The 13,461-nt window shown below is 49.0% G+C and overlaps 1 protein-coding gene across 1 annotated transcript in view; it reads right to left on the bottom strand.

Annotated features, from left to right (window-relative positions):
• Positions 1–13,461, bottom strand: part of LOC119165623 (uncharacterized) — a 52,139-nt gene that overhangs the window by 18,225 nt on the left and 20,453 nt on the right. Inside the window, exon 3 of the mRNA XM_037417737.2 lies at positions 3,619–3,779. Within this exon, the coding sequence (XP_037273634.2) occupies positions 3,619–3,779 (161 nt within the window). The remainder of the gene's footprint in view (positions 1–3,618; positions 3,780–13,461) is intronic.

Genomic DNA, 13,461 nt, shown 5'->3' with positions numbered 1-13,461 from the left:
AACGTTTTCCACCAAAACCAGCAGCACCATCATGTCTCTGCATAACGAAACCACCAATCTAAAGTACGCTAAAGGCACTTAGCATCACAGAAATCAGCTAATCTAATTTAATGAGCCACCAATGCAAATTTTCACGGAGAGGAGGAGTTGCGGTTGTAGGTGGAGCCTACAGTAATCTTAGGCTGTAAACGACTATAGCAAATAGAAATATACTTTCGTAAAGAGTATCCACTCAAGCCTTTTCGCAGCCGAGCATGGAGGGGCCTGAACATCTGCGACATGGCGCACCCATGCCACAGAACACCTACATACTATCATTCACAGAAGGGAAACTGTACCCTTGACAGTGTAATGAAAATAAGGGTAGCGGTGGCATTGCAAACTAACTTATCCGACATAGACATGGCGCTGCTAAAACTATCATCAGCTATCTCTATCACTGTATGCAGTGACGGAGACCCACCTGAGAAACCCCGAAGAACCACCTACACATGAAGACTGGTGCTGGCTGGGAAATAATAGATCCTGAACCAGCCGAAAAGGTGGAGGAGTCGGTTTTATGTGGTGGCGGGACATCCAATGGCAAGGTGCCGGAAGAAACTGCAACGACCATATGTGCATAATGGGCGAGATCGTGGGGATTTCTGCCGCGGTGTGCGTTTTATATATGGCAATGAGTGGTACTCGGCTAGAGGCCAACGAGGCTCTGATAGAGTGTGTGTGCCAGGACTCAGAGTGCATGACCGACGGCCGGGAAGTTTTGATCCTTGGAGACGTTAACGGCCATATATCAGAACTGGATGCATACACGGACGCAAATCGTAGCCTCTTGATGCAGTTGGCGGAACGTCTACAACTGGATATTGCTAGTCTTGATCCCAGATGTGAGGGAAAACACACATGGTGGGCTCGAGGCAGGGCAACGTCTACTGACTATGTTCCCTTATCGCATAACATAACTCGTCTGCTCAACTCCATCGATATAGATGAAGAATGACATTATAGCGTTGGAAGTGATCATAATCGTATTCGGATTGACTTCTTTCGCACACAACACCTCCAACCAAAGCGCCGCATGACATCTGAGGGTCAAATGCACCTTCCAGCTAGAGCTATTGAAACGGTGGCTGCAGAACTTGAGGACAGTGAACGGCGACGAGAGGCAAAAACGAGGAATGCGTCAACATACTGCGCAGTATCATGCGACGGCACATGTCCCGCAACAAGAGCCTTGTGCTCCACATGCGCGAACAGTGGTGGGACAAGGAAGTCGCTCAGGCGTGGCAGGCACGCCGAGAAGCAAACCGTGCCCACCTCCGTGTGGTCAAGACAAAAGACCCCGAGGCTTGTAGCGACAAACGGCAGCACTACGTGAAGGTGAAGCATGAAATGCAGGCCCTGGTTCAAATGAAGCTAGCCAATGCCAATAGCAAGATGCTACGGGACCTGCGAGAGGAGGGAAAGCCAATGGCTGCAAAATTCTGAAACTATGTCTGGCCGCTTGATAGAAAAGAACAGCCGGAGCTCCAAATCATGGACAGTGAAACAGGACAGCAGGTTGTAGACCTTAAAGGGTATGTAACGACATATTTAGTGGCCCTGTATAGTCCTGCAAACGCAAAGGACAGTCATACTAGCAAGACTCGAAGTGTGCCGACCACTCCGCACCTCTCAGAGACAAACTAGGCTTTCTCATACAAGAGTGTCAAACGGGCACTCTCACGCCTTCGGACGCACACAGCCACAGGTCATAACGGCTTACCAGCTAGCCTAATTAAGTGCCTAGGCTCAGACTGCAAAGAACAGTTGGCCAGTTTCTTCACCAACATGTTGGATGGCGAGGAGATACCCAAAGAATCGTGACTCGGCAGAGTAGTGCTGATCCTCAAGAGAGGAGGCAATGCAAGTCATCTAAGCGACTACAGACCACTGACAGTCGCCTGCACGCTATACAGAGCCTTCACGCAAGTGATAAAAGACTGTGTCTCTGAGTGGGCGGAGTCCAAAGGTCTCACAGAACTGCAGAATGACTTCCGAAAGGGCAGACGGTGGGAAGACAACCTCTTCGTGATTACGCAGTGTGGCGAGATTGCCAGAAAAGAAAATCGTGGACTGCTTTGCTGCTTGCTGGATGTGGAGAGATCATATGACAATGTTCCGCATGCCAGTCTCTTTAACTGCCTGAGGGAGCTGGGTCTCGCACAAACATTACTTAGAACAATTAAGCAGTTGTACAGCAGCAACACAGTTACGACGTCCTTTGCTTTGATCACGTGAGAATCTGTGGGGGTTTAGAGGGGTCTTCGTCAGGGCTGCCCACTATAGCCGATACTATACCTATTGTATGTGTCCGGATTTGAGCGAGCGATAGAGAGGTCTTCTCTTGGCTTCAGCTTGAAGTACAGTACTACCATATAGACAAAGATCGCAAGATACCGGGACTAGCGTTTGCAGATGACATCGTTTTAATGACAGAAAGCCATCAAGACATGCAGGAACTACTCAACATCTGTGCAGCGTAAGCCGAAAAGCTGGGGCTTCACTATAACGCCAAGAAGACGACGGTAGCTGGTGGGTGTGACACTGGGCAACGAAACCCTGGCACTGTCTGGACAGGCGTGGGGGGTTGCCTCATCTTACAAGTACTTAAGAGTGACGCTGTGTGCAGGAGGCGACATTTATAGGGAACACGAGGAAATAGTCAGACGGATGGCCCTGCGGGCACAGTGGGTTCTCCAGCGCAGAAGCATATAGGGATTCAATAGATATCTCCCGGTTCGCGACATGTGGAAGCTTGTGCATGTGCCGGCACTGAATTACTGCAACGCCGTTGTCTGCCAGTCTGATGCGACCAGGGAATGGCTGGAACGACGGAAGCGAGAGGTCGGCCACACTGATTTGGGATCACATGGGGCAGTGGCTATTAAGGCTGTTCAAGGAGATCTCGGGTGGTCCATCTTCGAAGCACGGGAGGCGGCAAGCAGACTGACCTACCGTGGCCGCTTGCCTTTTCTGCAGAAGGAGTGACTCGCCCGACACGTCTTTGACTACCTCCCAGCGACGTGAATGCGCACCAACTGGACAACCGCATATACCGCCTTGAGAAAAAATATGGCTTCTTCCCGGCGGACACATGGCAGAAATATGTGAAGGATGTGCACGACCGTGTCCAGGAGAAGGAAAAGGAGCTGTGGCTGCAAAGGATGGGGAGTCAATGTCTGGCAATAAAAGTGTGTCATTGTCTGGCAATAAAAAAACAATGGGGGCGTAGCCTAGTGGTAAATACACACGTTTTCAGAGCATGGGGGTACGGTTTCAAATCCCAGCATCGGAAACAATTTTTCTTGTTTTATTTATGCATAAGACATTATCGGTCTTATGCATAAGTAAAACAAAACGGCGGTCTTATTGGCCTTATGCATAAATAAAATACAACTGCGTTGCTTTCAGCGCCACTCGTGGCGCTGAAAGCAACGCAGTAGCTCGGCCGCAGGGCCCTACGGGAGTGACGACTTTTTACGCATGTATGGTTCTTTATGACTATAGTAACATCTGCGCTATTGTCAAAAAACCGCCATGAAACCACGTTCACGCTGGTACGATTTGTCATCAACGTACCTTTTCACCGTGCCGTCCATATAAGTGACATTGTAGCGTCCATAAGGTAACTTGCTTAATTCATTCCGATCAACGTATGTCTGTTCGAACACCACGCACTGTATTTTCCCCTCTGGTTCTGTCATGGCCACCAAGGTGAAAAACTTGAATGTCTGCAACAGCTGCGTAATGAAATGAGTGATCACAAATTCTTTCTAATGAACGCCTTCAAAAAGTGTTGTATTTGGCCTAATCGGCGTACTGTATTCAGGAAAGTTGACACACTAACTGAGGCTCGCGCCAGCTCCCCCCCCCCCTCCCCGCTCCTACCCCTAAAAAAAAAGGCTTCGAGAAGTCCCAACCTTCAGACACATCCTTAACAGTGTGCATGCTTATTGGACCTCTCATTATATTCCACAGTACTGCTACTCACCGGGTATTGTGACAGGATGGTAAATTGCACGAAGCGATCTGCTGCACCACTGAGATGTCAACCATGCCATCGACCGAATCACATGTCGTCGAGTTACACTAAAGGTTTGGCTGTGGTCTCCGTCATTAGCTTCGGCGAGGTACTTTGCCAGAGCTGATCGGAGAGGCTTTTGTTGTGCTTTGTTCGGCCACTGCTTTGTTCAGCCAGTGCTTTGTTCAGCCACTCGCGTGAAGTGCCACCATTCCGCCGCATGACGGGATACGCTGGTAACCTAGCCACGTAGCTTCTAAGCAAATCCATGGTCCTATAGACGTTTGTACGCCTAATGTAAGCGAGTATATACGTTCGATTTAGGGAAAGCTTAAAGTATGAATTTCTCTGCGCATTTCCGCGATGAGAGAATGGGGGCAACCGAAGCATGATTAGTTGCGTACCTGACGTACTACACCTTTTTAACTCGTTCATTCTACCCCATTATACAATGCTTCTTTACAACCTTTGATGTTTAGTTCAGTTTATTCTCTCATGGGACGCAACAAACTTAAGGAATGAGTGCCTGTACAACAAGCACAATAACAAACAAATGACAAAGCACAACATATATTACACATTTAAACAAAAGTGTCCAGGTCCATAGGGTGTCCATAGTCCATGGTACTAATAACCACATAGACTACATATATACACTAATCACAATATGAACAATGTACATGATGGTACATGTACAGAATTTACAAGACTTGGTGAGGATGTTAGGAAATATGTACAACAGGTATTAATATTCGTAAAAACTGCATAACCTACACGTTAGAATAAAGTACATATATACAAGAACTCACACCGATACGGGGCATATACAAACACATAAAAATAGTAGACACATACAGATTACATGCTCTAATCAGACAGTGACAGGTGACCTGGCTATAGGAACCACGCCAGGTGTAAGACTAATCGAACACGTCTGTCAACTACGGACAGAAAGCGTCACGACCATTGTCGCAGAAATTCTTCCTCCCTAAGGAAGAACAATTCCTCGGACAGAAACGATAAGAGTTCAGAGTAATAAGCGTTCCAGAATCAGAAAGAGAGCACGACGACAATGACCTGCCGCAACAGCCTCGCACCTATTAAGCCACAAACAAAAAGCTCCCGCAGCTATTAGAAGGCGTGCAAAGCGACTACGCGAGCAGTGACCAGATGTTACAAAGCGATTAACCCCTAGGCCACGAAAACTAGTGTGAACGGACTTCCAAAACACCTTTGCAATGATACATTGCTGCAGCACATGCTGGTTAGACTCCTGTAACGGGCAGTTAGAACAAGTGGAAGATGGGACCATGCCCAACTTCTCCAGTCTGTCCCGTGTTGCGAGTACTCTCCATCCAAGACGACACAAAGTCACGGAGGTGACCAGGAAAAAACGATGCCGTTATCGCGCTCCACGAGACATGTCTCGATCGTACTAGACGGGCTGGAGGAACCAGAGGAAGCAGAAGAGCCACCATTGTATCTAATATGCGGCTTTCGAGAACGTCCACATCGGGACAAGCTTGCTGCGCGTGTCGGTAAAATGCTACTGCCGCTCAGTAAAATGCAGGTACGTTAAGTGTTTGCGGTGCAGAATTAAGCCGTGCATCTGGTAGTAAATAGCGTATCTTGGTGCCTAAGAAATAGCAGGCAAGATCACGCGCGGGGCACTCATCACCGTGCAACAACCCAAGTAAGAATCGTAGGGCAAGCAGCCGGCAGCGAACAGAGACGGATGGGAATGCGAATCCACCGCAGTTTCTCGGTTGCCCAAGAGCTGCTCGGCAAACCAGCTCTGTTACACCCGACCAGAAAAATGAGCCAATGAGCGATTGCAACGACCTAGTGATTCGTAATGGGGGCTGTACGACATGAGATATGTACCATGAATGGCCCCAAAACACCATCTGTGCTAAATACCTTCTTTCGAGCATCGGAAAATGACACTTCTGTGCTTCCCGGACGTGTCGATTTACGTCTTCGACTAGTGAAACCCACAAGGAGGCTGATAAGCCGTGGCAAGTATAATCAAGCCCCAGTATGCGAATGGAGTCACTTTTTTGAAGACCAAAAAAGGGACTTAGGCAGGCGTCTGGGGAACCATCGAATAAATATCGACATTTCGAAAAATTTAACGCAGCACCTGAAATCGTGCCATACGCTGCAAAAAGTCGTAGGCTACGGGATAAGCTGTCCTCATTCTTTGAATACAACGTGATGTCATCAGTAAATGCTGTCACTGTCACGGTACCACTACCTGAAAGAGATAGCCTCGAACGTATGGATCAGCGATTAGCGATTGCATGAATGGTTCGAGGCTGAGTACAAAAAGTGGAGGGGATAAAGGACACCCCTGGCGAACACCACGGGTAACAGGAAATGGCGCACTCTCTATACCACCAAGAAACAACGTGCTGCGTATATTTTGGTATGCGTTTCTGAGAAGCTCAATAAAGTTTTGGGAGAAGCCACATTCTGCCATTACGCTAAATATAAAGCTATTTTCGAGGCGATCGAAGGCTTTTTCCTGGTCAAGTGAAACCAACAGTCCCCGAGCTGATCTTGTTAACGTGTACGCAACTATATCACGCGTAACAAAGTAGAGACTGTGGATTTCTCTTCCAGGAATAGGGCACGCCTTATGCTGACCCATTAAGTAGAGCATCAGGCTTCTCAAACGCCGAGTGATAACGGCCGCGAAAGTTTTGTAATCAACGTTGAGGAGCGTTATTGGTCTCCACTCCTCTGGGCGAAGTGACGATGGGTCATGTTTAGGTAATAAAACAATTCGACCATGGCGAAAGCTATCAGGGAAATCAAAGTTCTCAAAACAGCGGCAAACAACAGGGGTGAAAAGAGCACCAAGTTAGTTCCAAAACGTTAAATAAAACTCAACAGGCAACCCGTCCGGCCCAGGGGCCAAGCCACGCTTCGTGGAAGACAGTGCCTTTTTCACTTCGTCAGCTGACGGACTTGTGCAAAATTGTTCAGCTACTTATGATGAAATTTGTGGGGGCCTGCTTAACATTGTGGCTGTCTCGGTGGTACCGCGATGTGACGACACTGTCGTACGAGCCATGTTGGCAAAGTGAGCTAGGAAAACTGATTGATCACGTGTCGGCGGCAACGCAGTTGGTAAGTATCTGGCGGCCTGAGTTCCTAGTCGACTCGGCGGGTTGAGAAGCGAGCTTTTCGCAAAGCGTAGAACCTCAGGGTGAGCACATGGATTACGTCTGCAACGCCAAGCAGCCGCCGTCAACGACGAAGCTGCAGTAAGGCGTTGGAAACGACCGGTTAACTCTCGCTGCCATGCGCGCATTAAGGGAGTTAGCCGATCAACCCGACGTGCAATACGCAGTTTTGTGGCAGTGTCCGCTAGTTCTTTGGTCGTGGGAGGTGCGACTCACCCGGTAGGACCTGGGAAGCCAGAGGGCAACCTTGGACCAGGCCGAGTGACTGGCCCGAGCAGCTAAGCAGCTAAGGGCCCGAGCAGCTAAGGTTTCAGTGTTCAGTGGGCTCCACCCACGGAAACCTTAGTACGCCATTTCAATAAATGTTTGTTCCTCCTCCTCGGACGCACGGCGTCTAAGGGCCCACCCTGCTACTGAGCAGTGTACACGCCACTGTGTCTTGAGCGCGTCCCACACCTCCGGGCCGGATCCCAAAACAGAGGTGCGCAAGATTCTAGATAAACTGGAGCGTGAACGCGCGTCGTGCAGAATGCGGATGTCAAGACGCCAAGGTCTCACTGATGGTAAAAAGGAAAAGTAAGCCTCGAGCGTCACTAATCGGTGGTCTAATATATAAACAGGGGATGGTGGTAATGTTACTTAATCGGAGTGCTATACGCAAGAAGCTAGCGCACTCGGCATATAGAAACGATCTAACCGACTAGACGACATGCTACGCCGCCAAGTCCAGGCATACTGTGGTCCATGTACTAGTCTGTACGTATCTATCAAAGAGAAATGTTGGACCAGGCAACGCAGCTCTCGCGCGTTGCAATCAGAGCGACCCCATCCTGGACTTTGCACGTCAGCTCGCGTGTCTAATACACAATTAAAGTCTCCAGGGAGTATGACATGACGACCGTCTAGAAAAAACACGTCCAGGTCACGGAAAAAATCGTTAGACATTGCTGTTTGAGCTGGCTCATGAATACACAAAATGCGCAGCTTGATGGATGATAGGACGCAGTCGAAAGCTCATACCCGTCCAATCCCGTCGTAGAAAACATGATAATTGTGTAAGCGCGGTTAAAAATAATAATTCCAATTCCACTAAAGTGGGGTGTCGCGAAAGAATAATATCAGTTTAAATTAAATGCGCGTTTGAATGCACCACGAACAGGGCCAATGGTAAAAAAAAATTGTTTTTTAAACACACACAATGTTCTTCGCGGGCTATGCTGATAACGTCAGCTTGCTTTACTGGGTTACTGAACCCTTGAACATTAAAAGAAATGATTTTCAGGGTGTTATGTATATTGAAATGATTGCGAGTGACTAACCTGGTCGTGTTTTTCGATTCGGTACCCCGGGGATCTGTCCGGGAGAAGTGGAGTACATACACTACACAGCACAATTCGACCCTCCAGAAGAGGGTCGTGGCTTCTTCAGTTGCTGGGATTTGGAGCGGCTATCTTGGGTGCCGTCTGAGCTGGTGCCAGACTTGTGAATACGCTTGAAATGTCGCGGGGCTTGCATTTCTACGTCACATCCGCCTAGGCTAGAAGAGAGTCCGATGCTACTGTCGACTTCGAGGCTGAAGCTGCTGTCTGACGAATCAGATAGTGGTAGGGCTGCAGCGTTAACGTTGTCGCCGCCTCCAACGACTTTGATCGCGGATTGCTTGTCGAGACGCGTCAGTAAAGAGCTTCCATGGCGTCTTTCTACTTGTTCAAGGAAGTCGCGAGCCTGGCTTTCAGAATGAGCTAATGGGCTTTGCTCATTCGGCTTCAATTCTGCTCCTGGCGAGACACCAGCGCCGATCTCGCGACGTCGGCGTCTACTGAGCACTCAGCTGCTAGATTTAACGACGAGACCGGTGCCTCGGTGCCTACCAGCGTTTTTTCTCGGCTTGGGCCGACGTCTAACATGGCACGGCATGTTTGCCTGGGACAGATGCGAGTTCAACCGCGGTAGCTGTTCTTATCGCTGAGATTGGCAAACGTGGTGCTCTCGGGTTGGCCAAGCTTCACACTACTTCGTCGTGTAATGTAGCGCTCAGAATGGGATTCTGGCGTTCTTCTAGTACAGCTCCGGGTTCTCGTTCATCTGCTGCCGTTGGTGACACGGATGGTAGGGCAGGAAAGGTCCCCGCAGTAGCATTGGAATATGAACGACGCATAGGGCAGACGGTGGTAGGGTGGTTATCTCGTGCACAACGTCGGCAGGGGCGGTCGCAACCTTCACTTTCGTGTCCGTGTACACCACAGCGACCACAGAATGGTGTTGTACACTGAGCTCGATAATGACCACTAGAGCCACACCGACGACAAACACGTTGCAGACCACGGTAGGCGAAGGTGACTCGATGACCGGAAACGCGAAGATAGTCGGGGACGGGATTCGTGGAACTCATTTACATCTGGAAAAAGCGTGTACCTGTGAGAACTCCGCGTCTTGCGCTCATGAAGCCAGCGGTCACAGTCAATACCTTGCCGTATGGGGACAAAGCCTGTACGAGTACCTCGTTGGAGACGAAGGCTGGTAAGAACGGGCAAGCAACATTAGTTACCTGCGGGCCGACGGGAACGAGAGAAATACGCTTGCCACCGATGGTCAGGTAGCCAGCGTCGACGATGAGAGTCATGGAAGCCATGATCTTGACAGTTACTTGGAAGTTAATGCCTCCCATGTGCTGAACGCAGTGTACCTCTGAGAGACCAACTATGGAGGCCATCGCGTCGACGACAGTCTCCGGACTAGTCCTCGCAGGGACGACAACGTCGAGCCTTTTTAGGGGCGAAGCTTCTTAAAGTGGCACCCGTTCGTTCCTCGTCGTAGTCGTAGTGCGTAACCAGTCTTACGTTTTGACCTGCAAGGTGTTGCCGGTGGGAGATTTCTCCTGTGCGATGTTGAACAATAAAATTCGTAGCGTGCGCGTTAACTAAAAACCGAATTCTCCTGTCTCTCATTCCCCATTAGCAGCCATTGGCATGTACATTGAGCATTATCTGACAAGAAAGGGTTGCTACGTTATATTCACTGGGCATAACCTCCTTGGTTTTAGAAAGGTTTAGCAAGCGTTGGGCTGCAGTGCCATGAATACAGTGAACTAGTATATAGGCACGCGATAGTAGACCAGAGTGCGCGACAAAGCTCTTTAGTCCTCCTGAGCAGTGTTGGTACCGACCGCCAGGGATACTAAGAAAATGGAACTCTCGCTCAACACAGTGACACGCTGAAGTGTCAGTGCCCTTTTTGGCACGTTTTCACAGAACGCTTCCTGAGCGCTTACATCAGCCGTGACCCCCTTGCTCACAACTAAAAAAGAAAATGATATGCACGTGCAAGTTCAGTTTTGCTGCGTCTACTCGCTAGGCTACGAATTGGAGGACTCGGTTTTGCGGCACCTACTCGCTAGGCTATGTGTTCTGGCGCTACCATATGATCTCGTAAACTCCATCGCCGGGTGCCTATACCATGAACTCGAGGTGGTTAAAGGTGGGAAGTAGACACGAAGCGCAAGCCGTAAGAAAGTGTGCGTGTGCCACCTGTTGTTTAGTCCTTGGAATGTCCGCCTGATGGCGGTGCTTATATATGCGGAATATATGACGAAAAGATGCGAGATGGTGGTACTCGGAGTGCTGGCTAGATGGACGAACGTACACACAGACAGATGCATGGATGGACGCACGGATGGCTGCATGGACGGATGGACGCATGAATGGACGCAGGGGCGGATGCATGGACGAACGCAGGGATGGGCGCACGGATGGACGTGCGGATGCACGAACAGACGCACGCACGGACGGGCGGATGGATGCACCTACGGTCACACAGACGGACGCATGGATGCATGGAAACAAGAACGAATGTACTGACCAATGCTTCGCCCCACTCTCCATTATTCACCCCGTGGATATGCTGCCATTTTTTTTCTCGCTCTATGAATAGGAGGTTCATGCAAGTGCTTAATCAGCGAGACACTTCCTTAAGAAGGCCGCATTTCTGCCCAGCCATCAACAACAGTTTCAACGTGATAGCGGTAAAGAGCTCGTTTCGCCGGAATTCCAGTGTCGGCAAGGAGGAAGGAAAGGTAGGAGAGGCCCTGACGTCACTCGTTGTGAAGCCGCGATGGAGCCGGAAGTTGGCCATATTGACTGGGCAAATTCTCCTCTCTTGTTTACATCCGAATGTAAAGCAGAAGGCACGACTCTCTCTCCGGCTCGAAAAGCACGTGGGCTGCGCAGCGCGTGTGTCGTAACGATCCGAAACTAATGGAACGGGGCTCATCCAGCGGCACACCTTCGGCGAAATCATTTGGTCCGAGTAATAACAGGGAGTAACGGCTCGCCGACAACGAAGCAACTACGAGAGAACGTGCGCTAGATGCACTGACAACGGCGAGTGATTTCACGTCATTAATTCAGCAACTGTACAGACAACACGATCGGTCGTGCGCCTTCTACGGTTGCATTCCGCCACGCGACTGACGCAGTGTCCTGCCACTGTGTCCGTGTTCCGCGTGAAACTCACCGGCGTCAGCATTCTGCGACCGTGGCGACTTTGAGCACTGTGCAAGTGACACTTGAACGCGGTTGCTGTTACGTTGAGATTACATGCAATGCTGGTGGAGAGTGTACGAAGCAGAACAAAAAAGGTGTTTTAATACGACATGCAAGTTGTTACTGTACACTCACAACACGAAACTACGTATGTGCACATGGTCCTCATGGCGTCTTGCTGGGCTCAACAGCGTCGTCCGTTGTCACAAGCAGGAGGACTGCTCAACCATCACTGACCTGCAAGGCGTTCGTCATCGTTCAGCTTCGTGATGGTGCCCAGCGCGATTTCGTTGAACACAAACTGCTTCATCCGCGTCATCCGCAACACGACACATGGATATCCACTCGTTCTACGCACTGCTAGAACCCCGCAACGTTTACAAAGGGATTTGTAAACGTTCCTAAGAGTACAGTAACTGCCAGGAGAACATTGTGTAACCAATAACGCGGCGCAGAGCACGGATATTGTCCGCCACTGCTCAGCACGAGACCTGGGGAGGCACACATGCCGCCGCCAGCCGCGGCCGCTCACTGCTAGACCAGCTCCACTGCACAACACGTAACCATAGCAACGCTGCCATTGTGTCCAGTGGAAATGGCCACCGTGATGTCATATCCACCACACTTTTCACGCTACGCGCCGGCTGGGCATGCCCTCTCCTACCTTTCCTTCCTCCGTGAGTGTCGGCGTCGGGGTCGTTGGTTGTGAGCGAAAAATCATCATCTTATGCATGACCTAAAGATTTAGAACGATGCAAATAAAATAAATAAGTGATAACAAAACGTGCAGCAGAGTGGAGACCGAGCCCGCTGGATGGTACGTCAGCGGAATAACTGATACAACAGTATAAAAGGCTGCTCCTAAATCTACAACACAAATAACAATATTGGACGATGGTTGAAATCCGTCTTACTACTTAGTGAACAAGACATTTTTTAAAGAAATGCGAGATCACGGATGCTCATTGTATATATATATATATATATATATATATATATATATATATATATATATATATATATATATATATATATATATATATATATATATATATATATATATATATATATATATATAGTGTGTTTAACACACAAAAACAAAACAAAAAAGCACTGGTAACCACATTTCAAAGAAACAAACCAGAGACGGTTTGCCGTTATGTAACGCTCGCTAAGATTTTTTATAGCGCTTATAATTAATCGGTCAACTAGCATCAATTAGGTAGTTAGACAGTTTTAGAATAGAACATGCCTAGGTTAGTGTGTAATATGCTTTAGTTTCATTTCTTTTAAGGCTCCATGGTTTCTTATTGCTGTCCTTGGGTCGCACACTAAAAAAATCGCAGGATATCCACGGAGAGAATGATGACGGGTGGGACGAAGCGTCCGTACATCCAGCCGTTATTCTGTCTGTCTGTCTGTCTGTCTGTCTGTCTGTCTGTCTGTCTGTCTGTCTGTCTGTCTGTCTGTCTGTCTGTCTGTCTGTCTGTCTGTCTGTCCATACTTCTGTCCGTCCATGTGTCCGTCCATGTGTTGGTGCGTGCGTCCGTCCATGTGTCCGTCCGTGCGTCCATCCATGCGTACATCCATCCGTGCATCCTACCATCCATCCGTCCGTCTATCTGTCTGTGCGTTCGTACATGCGTCTGTCCATCTATATGTTGTCTGT

This window comes from Rhipicephalus microplus, chromosome 9, assembly GCF_043290135.1.
Source record: "Rhipicephalus microplus isolate Deutch F79 chromosome 9, USDA_Rmic, whole genome shotgun sequence".
NCBI classification, from domain to species: Eukaryota; Metazoa; Arthropoda; class Arachnida; order Ixodida; family Ixodidae; genus Rhipicephalus; species Rhipicephalus microplus.
Note: the sequence above shows the minus strand (reverse complement) of the source record. Positions and strands in the feature narration are given on the sequence as shown.